We start from the raw sequence: 22,103 nt of genomic DNA on the forward strand, positions 1-22,103 counted from the left end.
TTTTACATTATTGGGTTGCCCGTCAATCATTTTCCCACTTCAAGATTAGGAAACTTCAAATCAAATTATTCCAAAAAGGAAAATGCGATATGATCAGGTTTGAGATTTTGGCACGATAAAAAAAATGTGGTACGAAAGATATTGCACATGTGGAATTCATGATTGAAAAACGACACATAAAAAAGAGCACGGAATTGGAAGCCAACTAAGGAAATTTCACATTCTATGCTCTATGGTTAAGTAACTAAATACTGTTGATTCGAATGAATTGTCGAGTGTGTAAGTGACACCATTTTTCATCTTGGGAAGGATTACTGAGCTGCCCTCCAAAGAAACAAGCATATTAATATAAGAGTTTTATTAATCTTATGTCAAAAGAAATAAGTTATCTCATGTTATAAAAACAAATTTGTGGGCTTCATCATCTGAAAAAAAAAAAATGACGAAGGGTGTGTAAAAGAGAAAGTTATCACATATAGCGTAAGAATAATTTTTTCCTTAAAATATACCTACCAATTTATAAACAAAAGCCTGCTGACTGCAGAGAGTGACAATACAAAAGACAGTAAGGTCTAACTGAACACACACAACCCCACACTAGCAGAGACTTTTAATAGCATTTTAGTAATAACTTTTTTTGTTTAGTGTCTATTTTTTAACATTTAGAAATGTTTCCAATTTGTTTGCGAGTGGAAATTATTCGAATCTGGAAAAGCAAAGGTTCATTTCTTAGCCATAGGGATAGAGAGACATTTAATGTTGCAGTAACGAATCTAGAAAGGTAGATGCTTTGCTCTTCGTTGGTCCATTATCAAAATGCTTCACTCCAAAGGTTTCGGCACTATTGGGCTGCAGTATCTTAGTTTCTGTTTGAATAATGCTGATAAGAATGAGATCTCTCAATAAATATATATATATATATATATATATATATATATATATATATATATATAGGGTTTTATATTTTTCATTTAACATGAGAATTGAATTCTCACGTTGTAGAGACAAAAAACATGTGGGACCCGTATGTAAGAAAAAATTATATGTAGGACCCACGTTGACACAGAAATCGAAGGGTGTGTAAGAAAATTCAAATTATAATGTAAAATGAGAATTATAAAACCCATATATATATATATATATGACAAATTGGAAAAGACTTCAGTTTTATGTTGTAATCACAACTCATCTGCTGTGAAGTGTAGATTCAACAAAAACTTCAAATATCTTAATTAAATTTTGACATGGTGTTTCAATTATATTATATACAAAATTATAATATAGTTGACAAAGGCAGCATGTGCAAGAGTGGGTATATTAAATCATGTCGCTTACATCTTATAATATGTTTTAAAAAGATGCTTGTCTAAAAGTTTCTCATAGGACTTAAACTACATAAATTAGTTATGCAAACATTGTTAGGGAATTTCAAAAGATGAAAGATTTTCACTATGCAAATCGCCCGAGCCTATACAACTTGCTAGAGTCACGCAGCAAAAACAGAGCATTTTTTCAGAGTGATGATATTATTATAAGTATGTACTCTTGAGAATACATAATTATAATATTAAAATTATTTTTTTCTTTTTCTATATCAGTCAACAAATTTTTAGCACAAAAAAATAACTTTAATATAATAACTATGTATTATCCAAAATATATAATTATAATAGTATTGTCGCACTAAGTATTCATTGTGTAGCACTAAAAAATTTCCCTGAAAAAAACAGCATGACATTTGACTATGCTAGATTCACAAGACAAGTGGACATCATCAACATGTAAGAACTATTTTTAGTGTAATAAGTATTTTGCTTAAATTTATGTCAATTAAAATAATAAGTTTTTCTTATGTTTGAGTAAGAATAAAAAGCCTTATACCGAATATTGATAGTTATTTTATTTGTATTTAACGGCTCCCATATCTTAATAAAGGAATAAGATCTGTCTACAAAATTTTTTTTTGCAAATTACACTAAGTACGACCGATCGTACACTGAATGATTAAAGTATGACCGGTCGTACTTAGTGTAGTTTGTAAGAACTTGTAAACAAAAAAGTTGGTAAATATAACTTGTCCCCTTAATAAATCAAAGTTGTTAAATACAAATATGATCAACAGTTAATATTAAAAGTGTAACTTATACTAATGTAAAATGATCTCGATCCATTAAAAAATACAAACAAATATGCATAATTAATTCTAAAAGATATATTGCCAACTACCTAAAAGTATATTTTGATCTATGAGTTTTATCCAGCACTGCCAAATAATGACAACAAAAATTCTCAACTGAATTTCAGTCTAGGAAGCACGGAGGCAAAAATAATATTCAGTCGAACTTCGTGAAGATCCATTTCTTTGTCTTAGCCTCACCGTCTCATAATCCCATTTTATAACCTCTAAAAGATATTAAAAATCTCATTGATCTTATTTTTGTTTCTTCATACCTTTTCCTTTTTCAGATATTTATTTCTTCTAATTTCTCAATTCTCATATTGGGTGCTAATATGCCATGCACTCTTTGGCATTCAACCTCAGAGCAAAATCCCAAATCAACTAGTGACTGGAAACATTATGTTGGATATATTAGTAATATAATCTAATAATATGTTCACGTATAAACTCAATAGGTGAAAGTATGGTTATTTAGGTCAATATGGGCTAGAGCTCAGTAGCTTGCATTATATCTAGAGTTTCCTAAGCTGGAGGTAACATTGTTGAGCATTCCAAACTTGACGTCTCTTGGTGTAATACTTCAAGCACCTCTAAACTCTTGTCTCTCAAACTCATAACCTCCAACACATTACTCTTGTAATATTGAAAATTTGGTAACATCACTTTATGAAAGTGTGAAAAAAAATTAATTCATTTAACTGCATTTACTCTAGCTACTTTTATGATTAATGTCACATGACTCTTATTCTAATTTAAGTAAATGGGTACCTACAGCAGCACTGAAAATATGCTTCTAGTGCCAGATATGGTAGGACAAGTGCAAGGGCCAAGGACAATGGGACAGGGTCATCGATCGTTCATGAAGGTCATTAAACCCAACTGTTTAAAGATATAGAACCGAAAAAAGGTCCAAAGAAACAAGACCAATAATTGCAAGTATGGGATTATTGGTTGAATTCAAGGAGTAACGCATGCTGGTAGATGGCCTGACTTGCAGCTAGGTTATAGTCTAACTCTCTTTTTTTGGCACAGTCTAACTTCTCTCTGTTGGAAAATGTTTACCCTCCCCTTTGTATGTAACATGTTGACTACATACATAGTGAAGATGTTGAGAACCCCACACCAGAATGGTTTGTAATTGTAATGCTCAATGGTCGCTTTCAACACCAAAGAAGATGGTGCAAGAATCAACTATAAAGCTACAACTGTAAAGATTAGTTATAAACCTTTTATTTCTTTCTGCCATCCCTAAGTGTTTTATTTGTGGCCTAAGTGTAATCTTCTAGGATGCTCCTTTTAGATAAATTACAGGTATAGTTGAAGGGAGGCAATTCTGTTCGAATCGACAATATTCACATTATGGTGGGCTAACTCTCCTAAAGGAAATTTTTTACATTCAGAAGGACTTGAATCTAAGACCTTACTTAAAAGAATTAAGCAATCCCATTGATTAAAATGTTCTTTCTAATTCAATGGATGCAAACCAATTCTATGAAACAGTAGTATCTGGATACCATAAAATCAAAGTGTTAAAAAAAAAAGTAAGACCATTTTAATACATTTGCTCCCTTTTCTTGTTCCTCTTAATTTCTTAACTAACCAGTGTATTACAAATAAAAAATAGTATATTTATAAATTGACTTAAGTAGTAAATAAACTAAAATTAATAATTAAAAAAAGGGACTAATCATTATATTAGTGAAGGTTTAACTAGACGCTTGGATCTCATTGCAGGACCATACACAATGTTTAGTATCATCCTAGGGGATAGGAAGAATGTTTTGTCTCCCAACACATCGATCTTGAGAAGTAATTAGTAACCTATCAAGGAACATATTTAGAAGTTGAAAAAAAATTGTTTAGAAAATAGGTTACATATTAATTTTTAAGATTAAGATATTGTGCCAAACTTTTTTTTTCATCCCTACTTTATCTAGTCATTTTCAACACCGTTAAATCGAAATTTCAAGATAAGATAGAAATGATATAAGTTAGTTGATATTTTAATTAAACTGTGTTGTAGAGAAGTAGCTAAAGTAAGTATGAAAAAAAAATATGCATGATATCTTATTTCTAATTTTTATAAGGTCTAATTACACAAGCTTATAGGTTAGCCTATAGTGTGTTATTTATTTTAATGATTTGATATTACTTATGTTATAGGAGATAAAATTATTTTCTACACATGTATAAAAATGAGTGGAGTCAATGTGGTGCCATGTTAAAAGAATAGTGAGAAAAAAAATATAGACCTTATATACTTTTATGTGTTTAGGAGATAATTTTATTTCTTATAATATGAGAAACATTAAACTTTTATTTTAATTAAAGAAAAGAGAATAATTATTAAAATAAATTTATTATTAAATAGTATTATTTTATTTGTTTTTAAAAATTGTAGATATATATTAAAAGTCTGATATACTTAAATAGACAAATAGATATAGGTTGTGCCCTTTAATTTTTAAATATAGACTAAATCAGACTTATAATTTAATTTATAACAATTTTAACAAATATAACCAAATTTAAAATATTTTATATAACTCTAAATTATTTAGATTCAAATTTAAGCTAATCCAATCTATTTACACTTCTAATATTAGTGGAGAAGCTAGCTAGCTAGAAGTTATAAATGTCCTTTTCGGGGGGCATTTCACTAGACCTAGATATTTGTTCTGTTAGGTCACGGATGGAGTGCAGTGTTAACTCTGTTATTGTTCTGTATTATATATAAGGGAGGATCTTTTGATATTGGTGTTAAATTTAAAATTTGACATCTCATCTGAGAGTCATTAGATCAAAAAAGAACTCTGATTTGTAAACATGTGATATCATTGATCTTTTTTGATCTAATAGCTCTCAAATGAGGTGTCAAATTTCAAATTTGACACCAATGTCAAAGAATTCTACCTCATATATATATATATATATATATATATGGCAAAATGATTTGTAATGTGACTGCATATAAACATTGGTGCAGTCATCTAACAACTATGTCGTTTTGGTTGGGATAAAGGAAGTTCGCGTTCAAAATTAATTATAGAAAATGGAAATATTATATTTATTTTCACCTTTTTATGGTTATGATTCAGGGTGTCAATATGGGTTGACACGACACGAATTTGACACGACACGAATTCGACACGACACGAATACATCAACACGAACACGACACGAATTTTCATTCGTGTCAAAATCTTCAACACTGACACGACACGAATTTTTTGCGGGTTGACACGACACGACACGAATAACACGCAAAATAGGGGACAAAACGGTAATTGACAAAAAAAATTTAAAAAATAGATCGAAAATAAAGAAAAAATTAAAAAAAAATAATAAAAAAATAATAATTAAAAATAATACGGGTCGGCACGAACACGAATTCATAAACACGAACACGACACGAATTTTTTGCGTGTCATTTTTTCCAACACGAACACGACACGAATTTTTTTACGGGTCAACCCAAACACGAATTTTCGTGTCGTGTCGCGGGTCGACCCGCGTGTCAAAACCTATATTGACACCCCTAGTTATGATTCCTCATATTTAATGTTTTATATTTATTTTCGTCTTTGTATGGTTATGATTTCCATATTTAATGCTTTCACACTATAAAACGATGTAGTTTTATATGACTGCACCAATCGTTAGGTGCAGTCACTGTACAATCGCTAAACTCTATATATATATATCGTTTTTCAAGTCACTAAATAAATTTTATCTCTGATCATTAAATCATAATCATATAAAAATGAATCAATGGTAATAAAAGAAATAAAAATTATAACCATTTAAAATAAATCAATTAATATAAGAAAATAAATAAAATAACGTAGTTTTGAGTGATCAAAAATAAATATATCTCAAGTGGCTTGAGAAATACTTTTTTCATATATATATATATATATATATATATATATATATATATATATATATATATATATATATAGGATAAAGTGTATGTCATTTTAAAGGATGTAAAGTTGTGTCATTTAAAAAGATAAACACTTTTTCCATATATATATATATATGGGATTTGATTTTCTCATGTTGCTTGAGAATTCAATTCTCATGTTGTGACTCAACTAATGGTGGGCCCCACATTTATTAAAAAAAGAAAAGTTTTGCACGCATATCGAAATGTCACAACATGAGAATTAAATTCTCATGCAACATGAGAAAATGTTTTCCATATATATATGGGATAAATAAATCTCATGTTGTAGGAATAGCCATCTCTTATGTTAGTGAGAGCTCGATTTCTGTGTTAATATTTTCTTTCATTTTCCTTTTTATTTAATCTAGTGGGCCCACTTGATTGTGTGAGTAGGAAAAAAGCTCCTCTCATGTTGCATGAGAAAATGTAACCCATATATATATATATATATATATATATATATATATATATATATATATAGAGGTAGGATCCTTTAATACCGGTGTCAAATTTGAAATTTGACACCTTATCTGAAAGTCGTTAGATCAAAAAAGATCAACGACTCTGATTTGTAAGCATGTGACACCATTGATCTTTTTTGATCTAACGGCTTTCAGATGAGGTGTCAAATTTCAAATTTGTCAAATTTCAAATTTGACTGTCAAAAGATCCTACCTCATATATATATATATATATATATATATATATAAGAGTAGCCCAGAAGCGGAATCAGTGGCAGTAGATGACCGTATTTGAATTAGTGGTTGCAGCATACGTAGGCATCGTCGCCTTGTTAATATAGAAATAAAACAAGGTTGAAAACTTTATGATTATAAGTTAAGCCATCAAAAGTCACGGCCAGTAATTATTCTCCCCTACGTTGTCTATGAGCTCATTTTCGATGCTATTGAGGTACAAACTTCTTTGCCAAAATAAAGTTTAAGAAATAAGAATAAAAATAACTATAAAGATAAGAATAATATAAAAATATACTTTTTTATTATATCTAATAAATAAAGTACTAATATTTCCAAAAAAAATAAAATAAATAAAGTACTAAGCACTTGATAGAATTGGAATACTGAAAATATTTTCGTTGTTTATATACTCTTTCGGTTCCTAGAGTCATGTCAAAGTGATGTAAGCCGTAAACGTTGTTTTGCTTCTTTTTCTTTTTCTTCTTAATTTTTTTCATGAAAGAGAATAATGGCCACGTACTATCACCATAGTTAACGTGAAAATGCGTTATCTTGAAAATATACTATAATGAACCGGGATAGCGAGATGTGCGACATCATATAATTTTTTTTAGTCTCACATCATAAAATCGTTTTTGTCATAAGTAAAAAACTTTAATATTTTTAAAGTGAATGCATATAAGTTATTTATATTTATTTTTAAAATAATGTCATTTTAAATTAAAAAATTATAATAAAAAAGATTATTATAACCTTAAAGAAATTATGATTACAGAAAGAGATGAGTTATATTTACAACTCAAATAGTTTACAAACTCTTGCATCTATATCTTAACTGTTGATTTTCGTCAATTAAAGGTTGTCATTTATTGTGAATTAATAATTAATTAATAAATTTGATTTGCGAAAATCTTAACCGTTGATTGACGAAAATTAACGTTTAAGATATGATTGTAAGAAGTTGTAAACGAAAATAAATTCTAAGTATAACCTTCCCCTTACAAAAATACTTTAATTTTTGTCCCAAAATGATATTGTTTTTTATTCAATGTAGATAATTTATCTACATCAACAGTAGAATATACGAACCGTAAGAAAAATCAATATATGAAGCTGTCAAAATTTTGAAGATTTGGGGGGTTTTAAATATCTATACTTTTCGAAATGGTTTTTAAATAACAAATAGAAAAATAAATGATAAAATAATAAAGCAATTATATTGTTATTTTTTTAAATATTAAACTTTTTATAACTAGAGATAACTCTTTAATTAACAATTCCGGTTTCTTTTCTTGATAAAGGAAATAATATGTTAAAAAAAACACATAATAATTTGAAATAGAAATGGTGTATCCATAACTATTCTTGATAGGTTCCTTTATATTAAAAATTATTTTGAGGATAAATAAAATGCAAATTAATAAACACGTGTTAATACGATAGATATTAATGAAGAAGCTCACACCATGTTTACCAAAAAAAAAGAAGCTCACACCATATAGCGAGTTGAGATATGACCAAATCTTACCCAACTCTCTTTGTGTGTGCATAGCTTGTATTTGAAAGTATCTGTGCATACTTTAATTAATTTAATTTTTAAGCTTTGTCGAAGATTGATCATTTATAACGAGACAAGAAAATTTATAAAGATATTTGTTATAACTTAATTCTAAATAATTAAATAATTATAATTTAAATTTGTGATCGTGTAACATAACAGTAAGTATTCAAAAGTTTAACCATTTAAATAAGCATGAAAACAAATGATAATATATACAAACAAAATTAAAATAGAATTTAAACAATGACGAAAAAAGGAAAACTTCATTTTCACCAATTGTGGTTTTGTGATTTATCATTTGACCCCAGTGATTTTAAACTTATCACTTAGACCCACTGTGCTGGAATAATTTATCATTTAATCTCTTATGGTTTCAAATTTTTACTTAGACCCCTTGTGGTTATAAAAAATTTCACTTAAATCCCTTGTGGTTTATAAAATAAACATTTTAAAAACATATTTAAAATAAATTTTCTCTCTTTTTTATTTTATATCCTCATGTAATGCATTTAGGGTTTGAAAAATATTTTAAGTTATTTATTCTGAAATTAATTTATAAATTATCTTAATTTTTTTATTTTAAAAATATATTTGAAATTAAAAATATTATTTAAGATGAAATTAAAAAATATTATTTATGATAAATTAAATATGTACTATCAAAATAAGATATTTACTTTCTTTAAATAGATAAAATAAAAATATTTGATTTGAATTTATTTTCTTGATAAAAATAAGTTAATTTTTTTAGAATTTATTTTTATTTTTTAAACCTTAAATGCATTAGGTGAGGATATAAAATAAAAAAGAGGGAGTCAAATATTTTTATTTTTAATTTTAGAATTTATTTTTATTTTTATTTTTATTTTTATTTTTATTTTTATAATTTTTATTTTTAAACCACAAGGGATTTAAGTGAAAATATTTTTAACCACAAGGAGTCTAAGTGAAAATATGAAATTACGGAGGATTAAATGATAAATTATTTAAGCACAATAAATCTAAATGATAAGTTTAAAACAACGGGGTCAAATGATAAATCACAAAGTCACAAGAGTGAAAATAAAGTTTACCCAAAAAACGAACATAATATTTTTAAAAATAAAAATAAAAACTAACAATCAGTTCATTCATGACCATTAGGTGATGTGCTTTCTTCTTGGGCCAAGCTTTGACTCTATCCCGGTTACAGGCTGCCCATTACCCTGCCTTCGTGCTCTTCTTTCTTAACACTAAAAAGGAAAAAGTTCACATATGATTAAGACTACGTATTATATCTACTTACTCATCATGGGTATATGTTACGGACCTTGAGATCACCATCCCAAAGGCTAGTTCAAAGGGTGGGAGTGCCCAAAGTCTTTTAAAGACCACATTAGTTTCCTATACAACCAATATGGGGCTTGTAACATTGCCACCCCCTCTAAGGGCCGACGTCCACGACGGCTTTCACTATATCGACACTGACCCGACGGTAGTAGCCCTTTTCTCCCTGGGCGGCTTCATTCACCTATTAGTATTCAGTGCCCAAAGGCACCTTAATCCAGCCTATAGGTAGTCCTTTCCATGGCCTCAACTCTCAATGAAAGCACTAATTGTTACGGACTTTGAGATCACAACCCCAAAAGCTAGCTCAAAGGATGAGAATGCCCAAAACCTTTTAAACCCCACATTAGTTTCCTTTACAACTAATGTGGGGCTTGTAACAGTATAAAAAAATGAAAACCTTAATTGCGATGCTATTACATTTTTGCATTTCTGGGGAACTGGTGTGAATTCTGAAGCCAATTGGCTGGACGATGACAGTGGTTGTTGGTTGCATTAAAATTTCATTTTATGATGTACTTTTATCGAACAGGTAAAATGAGATTTTAGTATCTAGTGGGGTTAAAAAAACTTGTATATTATTTAATGTATACTCACCTAAAGGTGATACCAAATATAATTCATAAGAAAAATCTCTTAATTGATCATATTCCAATAAAGTGCAAATCTCTGAAAAAGTAAGATGACAGAATGACACAAACTATGGAATGTGATAGCTTTAAGGACGCGTTTGGTATGCTGTAATTCGTAGGATTTTCAGAAAATTGAATTTTTCTAAATTTTAAATTTTCGGATATTATCGTAAATTGAATGTAAAAATCATATTTTTGAAATTTGAGATTTCCGGACAAATAAAAATTTCTCTTGTACCAAACGTTCCATAGAAGAATAAAATTGTCAAGCAATGGTGAAAAAAAGGGCATTGAAGGCATGAACATAAATTGTGGTTGTGAGGGACAAGAAGGGAAAAAAAAGGAGGGGCATAGTAATAGAAGTAAAGGCAACGATTGACAATTGGTTGCAGTGAGAGTGGCACCTACCAGTCCTTGTTTTGCTTCTTTTACGTTTTGGAGAGGGAGAGGAACCAACCTATCCGGAAAGTGTTTCTTTCTTAAGCAAATAAATAAATAAATAAATAAATAAAAAAGCATTAATATAAGGAGAACCAAAAAGCACTTTCTTTTTCCTTCATCACCACTTCACTATCTATATCTCTTCACACTCGAAGCGCTTTCATATTATAGAAAATGAAAATGGAAATGGGTGGGCATGGGTTCCAAATCCAAGGGATGATGATGGTTGTTCTTGTTGTGATGGTCATCTCAGGAACAGCACAAGCACAAACACATGTGCATCACGTGGTAGGAGGAGATCGTGGGTGGGATCCAACCTCAGACCTCGTTTCTTGGTCTTCAGGAAGGGTGTTTAGGGTCGGAGACCAAATCTGTAAGTCTCCAATACCCAATGTTTTGTTCTTCTACTTTCCCCTCTCTTTCAAGCCTTTGTTATTTGAGTTTGAATCGTTTATTGATTGTCTATGAAAAAAAAATGCGAAAATATGCTCTTTTTCTTTTTTGTACTACTTGATATGGGGCTTGCCGTTGATTTTATTATTATTTTTCCTTCTCTTCGTCCAAAAAAACAAAAAAAGAGAGTATGACATGTTAGCTTGTGTTTCATGCTTCCGTTTCATCAACGGAGGCTAGCGACCTGGGTTGCTAATTAGCTAATCCTCTACAACACTCTGTTTGGTTGAGCAGAAAAGAAAAGCATTACACGAATTTTTAGATTATCATATTTTGTATTTAGATTTTTTCCTCAAAATTAAAAAATTAAAAACTTTTAACCAGATATTCTTTTTAAATGCAAATTCAAATTCAAATCACAACATTCATTTTCTTATTATTGGTGACCACCGAGGTTTGATTGCATCCGTACTTTTTTTTTTGTTATCTTGACATCCGTACTTTGTTTTTAAAGTTATTTACGAATCAAACATGACTTCAAGGATTAAAAGTATTTTTATTTTATTTTTGGTTGAAAGGATAAAAAGTTTTAAAAAGATTATGTTTTGGGTGCCACACTCTCCAAATTATGTTTTGATATAAATAATTTTTCCTTACCAAAAAAGTATAAATAATTTTTTAATTGTAATGAAAAAAAATCAAACCATTACAGTTAAAATTGAAAGATAAAATAGCTTTATATTATGGGTTTTCGTTTTATCCTTTAACATAACATAACAAACTTTTCTACCCTCACAACATTTTGTGGGGCCCACACTTTTTAAAACAAAAAAATAAATAAAAAATTAAGGCACGCAAAACGAATCTCTATAACATTACACAATCACTTTTCCTACGACATAACTCTTATAAAACCCTTATATTATTGCCTTAAACTTTACACAAAATTTGTATTTTATTTTTAAAATCTCAATATTAATAATAAAAATTTAAAATTCGTTTATTGATGCTGAGAATAACAAAAAGAATATCCTTATGTTCATTTATGCTAAAAAATTAAAATGTAATACATATTGGGGAAAGATGTTGTAAAAACTAATTTATGTTACTGCTAAGTTACTACCAATCAATCTCACCGTTAGATTGATTATGTTGATCCAACGGTTATATTTATTTTAATCTTTGTATGGTCATGATTTTCCTACAAAGGTGAAAATTAATATAAAGTATTAAATATGAAAAATCATGACCTTACAAAGATGAAAATAAATATAACCGTTAGATCAACATAATCGATCTAACGGTGAGATTGATTGGTAGTAACTTAGCAGTAACATAAATTAGTTTTTACAATATCTTTCCCCAATATGTATTACATTTTAATTTTTTAGCATAAATGAACATAAGGATATTCTTTTTGTTATTCTCAGCATCAATAAACGAATTTTAAATTTTTATTATTAATATTGAGATTTTAAAAATAACACCTTGGTTGTTACATTATCTTTCCTCGTCCATATTTACGTATTTTAAAAAAGTTAGGGTAATTTACTTTCTCCTCTATTTAAATTGGTAAAAATTGACACGAGAATTTCGTGGGCAGGGTTCACCTACTCTGTGGCGCAGGGATTAATCGCAGAGCTGAAAAGCAGAGAAGAATATGAGTCGTGTGATGTGAGCAACCCCATCAAGATGTACACGGAGGGTTTGCATACCATACCGCTTGAAAGGGAAGGAATCAGGTACTTCGTTAGCAGCGAGCCCGAGCACTGCAAGACTGGTCTCAAGCTACACGTTGAGGTTCTGCCTAAGACTGCACCTGCACGTAACACAAATTATCATACTCCAACGGTTGAGGCTGCTGGGCCCACTACTCCTTCGGGCTCGGCCCGTTATGCTCACAAAACATTTCTAGTGCTCGTCGTAATATTCTGCGTCACCGTGGGCCTTGCTTATTGACACCAGCCTATATGAGAAAAATTGGTTCCGTATATGTTTATTTAAAGACAATATTTTGGGATTTGGGATATTGGTATGTGGCAGTTTTTTTTTTCTCTGTTTTTTTTAATGTGAGATACAAGTTTAAGAATGGGATTTGAGGGTTTTTTTTATTTTAATCTTGGTAAATGAATTTATCTAGAATCTTGGACAATTTCGAAATTGTCCAACTTCAACTGTTTCTACGTGAAAGATTTTAATTACTGAAATTACAGTTACCATTTATTATGCTATAATAGCTCTTGCCGATAGTATTTCGGGGGCGGGGGGGAGGGGGGAAAAACTTCAAAAATTTTCCTCGTAACTTTCCTCATAATCATTTATCTCCTCTTCAAAAATTTGAATCATTTACCTCCTGACTTAAAGTTTTTTTATCATTTAACCCTCTAAGTGAGAAGGGTAAATGATAAAGAAACTTTAAATCAAGAGGATAAGTGATAAAAAAAATTTAAATAAGAGTATAAATGATTCAAAAAATTTGTAAAGGGAATAAGTGATAATTCAGAAAATTCATAAGAAATTTTTTGAAGTTTTCCCTATTTCGAGATGTCATGAAAATTATGCTCACGATAAATTTTACAATTCAGAAAAATTATATATAATATTCTGCACTATTCACAAGAAAAATAAAACCATAATCCATTTGCGTCTACCATATCATCAACTGGTACAAGCTGTTTATTCAATGCACGAAATGTATTACATCATATATCATATTCACTCCCATTTGCAACCCATTGAAATCTGATTTTTGAGTTTTAACAACAAAAGTTGTACTCTGAATGGTCATTAGCTTCCAAATACTAATATAAAACTAGTCATAGCACGTCGAAGATAGTGCCCAACATGTAAAATTATACAAGGTATATTAACTTCTGTCTTTTTAATGCTGCATCTTCCGTTTCAACCGATCATTGGGATAATACATTGTCACCTATCTCTCAGGATAACATAACTGGATCCATTTGTATTCTTCTGTATCTTAGAGATTCTCTTCAGGATCTCAGCAAACGCTTGCTTATCCTGCACGTAGCAAAGAAGCACAAGGTGCAGTTTCAAGCAAAGTTTTGAAAATTGAACTGGTGAGGGTTGGACCAGTTTAAACATCAATCCAAACTAACCACAGTAAAAAATGTAAGTAAATAATTGCCAATAATGTACAAATTAGAGAGGACCATTCTGCCTTAACAGATAAAAAATAAATAAAAAATATTTCAAATTTTCAGGAAAAGAACAAAAAATGGCAAGCTGGGAAGTGAGTACAAGTGCCACATTGGCTAGGAAGGAAAAGCTTCTTACTCCCTTATTTTAATGCTATCACCTATTCTTTTTGCTTTTTGAGCAAACCATGTCGGGCTTTTACTTTGCACAGAGGCTAAAAATTAGTTCCAGTAAAATTGTAAAAAGTAAAACTACCATTTAGTTTGTGGTTTTGCCCATTGAATGGGCTATATTTACGGTACAGACTGATATTTTGACCGGGAATTTTAAATTTGAGAACCATCCTGCTTTTGAAAAACAGACCAGTGAACTGGTTGATTTTGTTCTACAAGGAATATGGTTTTTGTCAATCTGGACCGGAACCCTGGCCTAGTCTATGGTTCAACTGATCAATGTAGTATGGACTTTAGAACTGGTTTCAACCCTGGCAGAAAAAATTACCTTTAGAGTAAAGTACCTTTTGGATCCTTAACAAAAATCACGAGACCCATTTTAATCCTTTAAAAAAAAAAGTCAACTTCTGGTTCTTCTGAAATTCAAAATACACTCAGTTAGTCCAAATCCTAGTCCCTCTGAAATTCAAAGAACACCCACATTAGTCACTCAAAAAGACTAATATGGGTCTATTTTGAATTTCAGAGGAACCACGAGTCGACTTTTTTTTTCTAAAGGATTAAATTGGACCCCGTGATATTTGTTGAGGATCCAAAAGGTACTTTACTCTTACCTTTAAATGTTGTTTATCTTAGTACTTGGTTGCCTCAAGCTAAGAGAAGGTGTCAGATAAGCATTATTATCCTTGCATAATACATAGTTCATACATCTAATTATCCATCCAAAAGAACAAAGCAATAATTCACCATATTGCATTGTTTTGGTCCGGCATTCACATATATCAGTCAATGAGTATTGAATGTTAGCTCCATAAAAATTAGATATATGACATAATTCCCAGAAACTAGAGTCAATTTATACTCTTCAGGATGTCTAAATTTGACTAAATGTTGATAAAGATAATGAAACATACTGTCACAGTGGAATACACAAATTGGTTATAAGAATGGTTAAGCAAACATATCCAATTTGAAAAAAAGTAAAGCAAAAGTCAAACTTACCTCTGAAGATCTCAGTCTTGCCTTAAATTTAGCTACAAGATCCTGTGTGGTCACTGGAGTCTTCTGCATTAAAACAGCCCTAATTTCTTCCTCACTCACGGGTCCAGAAGCTGCGGTGGAAGAACCAGTTTTTGATGATGATGATGATGGAGGTGTGCCTTTTGGAGGTGCATTACTTTTAGATGCAGACACATTTACATCTTTGGCAGATGATTTTGGTTCCTGATTCAATAAGGTAATGAAGAATTTCAATAAAAGTTAGAGGAAAACCTGTTTTGGATTAGCTTCTAAAATTAAGTTCTTTGTGTATAAAAAAAAAGTTCTTTGACAACAAAGCTTTTTGAAAATCTCTTATACAATAAGTGATGCATCAATTGGAAAATGCTTCAAAGTTAAAATAGGAGCATTTTTGTCCAAATCTTCTCAAAATAAGTTTCCAAATTAAGCAGTATTGGCTTTTGCAATAAAATATATTTCTAAAATAAGCTAAAGAGTAAAGACCAACTTAATATTTTAGTTCTGGATTTTATAAAGTTACCGAAGCAGCTAACGTTTAATGAAACGTAAAGTAAATCAATAATTATAACAAATAAGCCCACATAATCAAGCAAGCTCACAAAAACCAACGACTTACATTTTCTGTCTTCACCTTTTTTGGTGTTGCACCATTAGATGGTTTTGCTTCCTCATTTAATTTTCTCTTCCCTTTCGAAGACTTTGAAGAAGAAGGTGTTCCACGAGCAGGTCCGGTTGCTGTGGGTTTTGAAGGGCTGTTGTCAACAGGTTCTTCCTTAAGTGCATCCTTCTGTTTTGTAGCAACCACAGGAGGAACTCCAACCTCATCATCCATCTAGACAAACAAAAATGACCTATCAATGGATGAATCTAGTTCAAACCATACGCAAAGTTTTATAAAATTCCAATGAAATCAAAACTAATCAGCCATCATTTGTGGCACAAAGAACAAAAAATTGAAGAAAATGGAGAAGTGAAAAGAGAAAAGAAGGAACAAAACTCATACATCGTCGTCGTCATCATCATCATCCTCTGCATCAGACTCAGTAAGACCACCAGTTCGCCCAAGCAACTTCTTCAGCTCTTTCCCAGATTTACTCAGACCTCCCCCCTCTTCATTATCTTCATCTTCCTCCTCATCATCCTGCAATGAAAATTCAGAATATATTCAGGAAGGAATGCCGGAATCCACAATATCATAGAAACCAAATGTGAAATTGTCTTTATCCACTCCATTTTATGTTATACATAGAAGTTCAAAATATTATAATACATCAAGGATACCTGTCATAGGTTACATTCCTAAAACTGGGTTGAAAAGTGATCTAACTCACATAAAACAAAAGAATAAAATATCATAGAACCAAACAACAATATAAAAAAATGGCTAAAAGGACATAGCATAGCATACATCCATGTAAAATGGAAACCAAGGCACTCATGAAGTGAGTGAAGCAAGCCCTAAAAACATGTAGTTTAGTCAAATCCCAAAGTTTTAATGCTGGAGTCACTAAACAGGCTGCTCTATGAAGGTACTCTTTCAGAAGAATTTCCTCATTAAATTAGTTATATGTTAGAGATATAAATCCTTCATATGCCTTCCCCTAACAGCTTAAACTTTTGGGAGAGTTGGTTAAAGACATGGAATCAGAGCCTATGACCAAATGGTCTAGAGTTCAATCTTTGCTGCCCACATTCTTATTATATAAAATCAAATTTAAGCAAAAGATAACAAAAAAAAGGGCATGTGCATTACCCACGCTTTAAAGCCCAAAGGGTTCTCACGTGAGGAGGCATGTTAAGATATAAACGAAAAATCATTAATGTGCCTTCATTCATCAGTTTAAGCTTTTGAGATAGTTGGTTCAAGACATGGTATTAAAGCCTCAATGATTAAGTGGTCCAGAATTTGATCCTTGACGTCCTTATTCTTCTAATATATGTTGTGGAATTTTTTAACACAAAATAAGTGATCCTATACATTGTCCATCCTTCAATCCTATAAAGCTCTTGAGTGAGGGGCGTATTATAAATATAAATATAAAAACCACTCACGTCCCTTCATCAAACAGCTTTAACTTCTGGGAGCATTGGTTCATGATAGTTACTTGTAACATTATCTTTATATTTTCCAACCAAGAAAATTACTTCTTGATTTTGTGCTAATTTTCTTCTCATCACGAAAGATAATTAAATCCAGTATTCTAGTGAGAATGTTGCATCTGGAGTGTGGAAAAAAAGGGGGCACAAAATGCTGTAGCTACTGGATCACAATAGTTTTGACATCCATAAATAAATCCACACGAAATATATAACATCAATTGTAGAAGTAGCTAAGGCACAGAAATAGCAATATAATTACTAAACTTCTAGGTCACAACAGATAAGTATTTGTGGAGTGGAAACCAACCTGCTTGATTTCAGGAGGAGCAGGAACTTCAGGAGCCAAATCTTCCCTTTCCTCAGCATCATTGCCAACAGCTTCATCATCATCAGTGAAAATCTCTTCATGCTCCCAATCATCACCTGTGGCAGATGTGTAACTTGTAAGTGCATTCAGAAGAAAGATAAGTATAAACTCATTTAAGTGTTCTTTAAGTTTTCAATAACAATAAACCAATTTGCTTATGCATTCATGCCCTAAAAAATCATCTTTTCATGCTTTGTTTCAATTAATGCCAAGTTAGGATTAAACATTAGAACAGAATGTGATCAATGGCAAAGGATTCCAATGAGACAATAAAGGCATATAGACCAATCAACTCAATAGTAAAACTAATACGTCGTGCTAGAAAATCAACACACTGCTACTTAGGTCACCACTGCATGAAACTAACCAGAAATAAAATGATAACCTTTGCAACCATTTACATCAGAAAATATAATGAACAAACAAGGCTAGATACTCACCCTTCTCAACATCATCGTCATCTAGATCATGGTCCCCTCCCCTTGGACCTTCTTCATCATCATCACCGGCTCTTTTATTAAGTCCAAGTCTATTCGTCCTTTCTACTTCCTCGTCTTCATCCTCCTCTCCTTTATCTGAGACATGACCTTCATCATCCTCACCAGTTTTTTTACGGTTTCTCCCTCCACCTCCACCTCCACCTGTGTTGCTTTCCTTGTCATCAAACCTACCATGTTCACCAAATGCAGCAGGCCCATTATTTGCTGCTTTCATCATCCATCTTTGATACCCATCTGCAGTTTTCTTTCTATTCTTCATCTTCTCTTCTGCTTCCTCCAAAGTCAATTGCTTATATTGTGCAACCTTGTTAAAGTTGTACCTAAAAAGAGAAACATGTCATACAATGCATCTACCTACTGTCTTTGATCAGTATTAAACATAGAAAATTACCAAGGAAAAGAAAAACAAGCAAAAATCAAAGGAAAGTTCTTCTCACAGATGAACATAATCCTTAACACAACAAGCATGTCATACAACCTTGTTAAAGTTGTACCTAAAAAGAGAAACATGTCATACAATGCATCTACCTACTGTCTTTGATCAGTATTAAACATAGAAAATTACCAAGGAAAAGAAAAACAAGCAAAAATCAAAGGAAAGTTCTTCTCACAGATGAACATAATCCTTAACACAACAAGCATACCAAGAACCAGCAGGAATGGCAACAAACTCCTTCTTTTCCTTCATTAGCAGGTAATATGTAGCTGATTGTGCACCTTCCAGATGACCCTGGTACTGGGATTGTCCTGTTTCGTCCTCCAAGAGCCAAGGCTTGTTCTTGTACTTCTCCTATGTCACGCCACAAGAAATTATGCATGGAAAAACAAAAATATATGACGTATTACAATTGACTGGTAATTATTCACTTCCTACATGACTAATACAGAACCATCTTTACACGTCCCCAACAATCATTTACTTGGTAACTCAAGCCTAGGACTTGACATCACCCTCCGAATGGATCATTAGCATAATAGAACAATATATCAAGTATCACAAGTTTACAACTTATCAGTGAGCATTTCTTTTGAGAATAATGGTGCTTTTTAGCACACTCCTTCTAAAAACGATGCAGGGAAGCCAAAAGGAAGCAATAATGCAAGGATAGATTTCAATACCCGCAAGGTATCAGTAATTTGGCGGCCCTGCAGTCCATCCTTCTGCAGAGACCACTTGTTTTCAGCACTTTTCTTCTTCGAAAAATCAGGCAACCCCGTTACGAATCTTCCAATAAAGTAGTTTTTGTCATTGGTAGAACTTGCACGAACATTATACTCCTGTCACAAACAGCTCATTAACCCCTATGATCCGAAGAATCAAACGAAAACCATACACTGGTTGAGGGAGAAAACAACCAGATAAAAAAGAGTTCCATCAAAATTCGAAAAAAAAAAAAGCCAATAAAATAAAAATTGAATATGCAAAAATGAATAACAGCAAAAAAGTGAAGGGAGAGAAATGAAACTCGAATCAAGCGAGTGACGATGGCGCCACAATCGTAACATTTGGCGCGATTCTCAGCCATGGTTTTGCCGCAGGTCAAGCACAGAGTCATGTGCTTGCAATTGCTTCCATAGAGATCGGTGGTTGATCCACATCCGCTGCAACTCGCCTTCAGAAGCAGGTCCGTCGACATTTCTCCGCGTCTCAAGAGATAAATTTCACCGATTCGAAGAAACACAGAAATTCTAGGGTTCCATACTTAAGATTTCAGTTCAAATTTTTGGTGCCAGAATACCAACGCAACGCACCCGCTACCTCCGTCACAGTATAAAACTAAACTGACGGTGAGATTATTTTGGGATGAATAAAAATCTGGTTGAATTAAAACCCGTTTATCTTTGTATTAACGATATTAACACAGGGCGTGTTTAAATTTTTAAAAATAATAAGGGAAATATTAGTCTCATAGACAATAAATCTCTCCTACACACTCAAAAAGACGTGGGACCTACTTCAATTTTTTTTTCTTTTTGGAAAAAATATTTCTGCAGTTAATGCAGATAACTTATTTGCATTTATTCTCAAAACGGCGTCGTTTTTGTACTGAAATCTTAAAAAATTATAAATATAAAGACTATTATAACCCTGAAATAAATTAAAATTACAAAAACACCATGATTTCTGCTCCAAAACGACGTCGTATTGGGCTTACTGCAGATAACTTATCTGCAGTAACTGCATAAAAAGCGAACCCTTTCTTTTTTGGGTAATATTACTCTCATGTAAATTTTCAAAGTGAGAGAAAAAGAAATAACTACCTCATGTAAAATGAGAGTACTATTTCCCTTCTTTTTTCTATGCAATGGGATCCACCTAAGTTTGTGAGTGCAACATGAGATATCTTATCTCATGTTGCATAAGAAAATATAATCCCAAATAATAAATAAAGATATTGCTTAGTGTATAATATACTGAATTTTTTTTCTAATTTTTACGTTTTTTTGTCAAGCTACAAAATAATTTATGATATATGTTTTTTGGGATAAGATATTGTGACAACCAAATAATGTTATTACCAATGTTACTACTACATCTTAACCGTTGATTTTCGTCAATCAACGGTTATCATTTATTGCGAGTAATCATTTATTATTTATTGCAAATAATAAATAAATGATAATCGTTGATTGACGGAAATCAACGGTTAAGATGTGGTAATAACATTGATAGTAACATTATTTGATTGTCACAATATCCTATCTCATGTTTCTTATTACAACTAATTAATTGTATGCTTCATTACAAAAAAAAAATTAATTGTATGCGTATTTGATCTTTATTAACTTTATTTTTTTTCGTTTTTCATCACTTTTTTCCTTCCTAACTTTTTAACTCTCACATAATAAGAAATGGGATAAAAGCAGTTGATGATAACGAAGGAAAAATGAGAAAGAAAAAGAACAAGGAGAATACATGGATGCGTTTTTCAGATTCATATTGTGTTTGTATTCGCAAAAATTGATCTTAAAAAATGTATATTGTGTCGCGTTTTAATTTATGAATCCAAAATTGATTATGTTGATTTTTTTAACAATTATTCGTATGGTATTGTATCATAAATAAATTATTTGTGTCTTATCATAATAAAGTAACATAATTTGATATTAACATATTATTCATATCGTATGAATCTATATAATAAGCTATATATGTGAATTTGCAAGTTATTTATATTATATCATATTAACCCACACAGTAAGTGAGTGGTGTTATTATCTAAGATTTCATTCCGATTACAAATTTGTGCCGTATACTCGTATCCGTTCAAATTGTCCCCACTAGCCACTAGGTAATGACAAGTTTCGCCTGAAATACATAGCGAAGGTTGTTTATACAAAGCGTTTTCATTTTATCCTTTAACATAACACACCAAACTTTCTTACTCTCACAACATTTGGTGGGGCCCACACTTTTTAAAACAAAAAAATAAGGCACGCAAAACGAATCTCTATAACATTACACAATCATTTTTCCTACAACATAACTCTTATAAAACCCTTATATAAATGTAATTGCATTTTTAATTATTGCCCATCATCTTTTTTTTCAATAAAGCCATATGTTTCGATCACGATTGCTATTTTTTTCTTTATTTTCATCA

General features: G+C 31.2%; 2 protein-coding genes across 2 annotated transcripts; one reads left to right on the plus strand and one right to left on the minus strand.

Annotated features, from left to right (window-relative positions):
* The first annotated feature begins 10,864 nt into the window (after positions 1–10,864).
* On the plus strand, positions 10,865–13,386 carry LOC133287264 (mavicyanin-like). The gene is made up of 2 exons (XM_061484837.1): positions 10,865–11,159; positions 12,783–13,386. Exons 1-2 carry the CDS (start codon positions 10,961–10,963, stop codon positions 13,136–13,138), a joined length of 555 nt encoding a protein of 184 aa, XP_061340821.1. The 5' UTR covers positions 10,865–10,960; the 3' UTR covers positions 13,139–13,386.
* A 426-nt stretch (positions 13,387–13,812) lies between these two features.
* Positions 13,813–20,291, minus strand: LOC133287222 (transcription initiation factor IIF subunit alpha-like). The gene is made up of 9 exons (XM_061484783.1): positions 19,965–20,291; positions 19,618–19,776; positions 19,143–19,288; positions 18,439–18,818; positions 17,939–18,054; positions 16,535–16,672; positions 16,148–16,363; positions 15,514–15,735; positions 13,813–14,200 (listed from the first exon to the last, which is right to left on the minus strand). Exons 1-9 carry the CDS (start codon positions 20,133–20,135, stop codon positions 14,108–14,110), a joined length of 1,641 nt encoding a protein of 546 aa, XP_061340767.1. The 5' UTR covers positions 20,136–20,291; the 3' UTR covers positions 13,813–14,107.
* Between the last annotated feature and the right edge of the window lie 1,812 nt (positions 20,292–22,103).

Source organism: Gastrolobium bilobum, unplaced genomic scaffold (genome assembly GCF_033153095.1).
Source record: "Gastrolobium bilobum isolate Gb01-03AN ecotype WA unplaced genomic scaffold, APGP_CSIRO_Gbil_v1 utg609, whole genome shotgun sequence".
Classification (NCBI taxonomy): Eukaryota; Viridiplantae; Streptophyta; class Magnoliopsida; order Fabales; family Fabaceae; genus Gastrolobium; species Gastrolobium bilobum.

Bases quoted from the DNA above. Each gene is read 5' to 3' on its own strand.
- LOC133287264 (XM_061484837.1), top strand. From the start codon at position 10,961: ATGAAAATGGAAATGGGTGGGCATGGGTTCCAAATCCAAGGGATGATG. The intron at 11,160-12,782 runs GTAAGTCTCCAA...TTTCGTGGGCAG, and splicing joins TAGGGTCGGAGACCAAATCT to GGTTCACCTACTCTGTGGCG.
- LOC133287222 (XM_061484783.1), bottom strand. From the start codon at position 20,135: ATGTCGACGGACCTGCTTCTGAAGGCGAGTTGCAGCGGATGTGGATCA. The intron at 18,055-18,438 runs GTGAGTATCTAG...CATCTGCCACAG, and splicing joins TGACGATGATGTTGAGAAGG to GTGATGATTGGGAGCATGAA. The intron at 16,673-17,938 runs GTTGGTTTCCAC...TTTTCATTGCAG, and splicing joins CTCCTCCTGAAATCAAGCAG to GATGATGAGGAGGAAGATGA.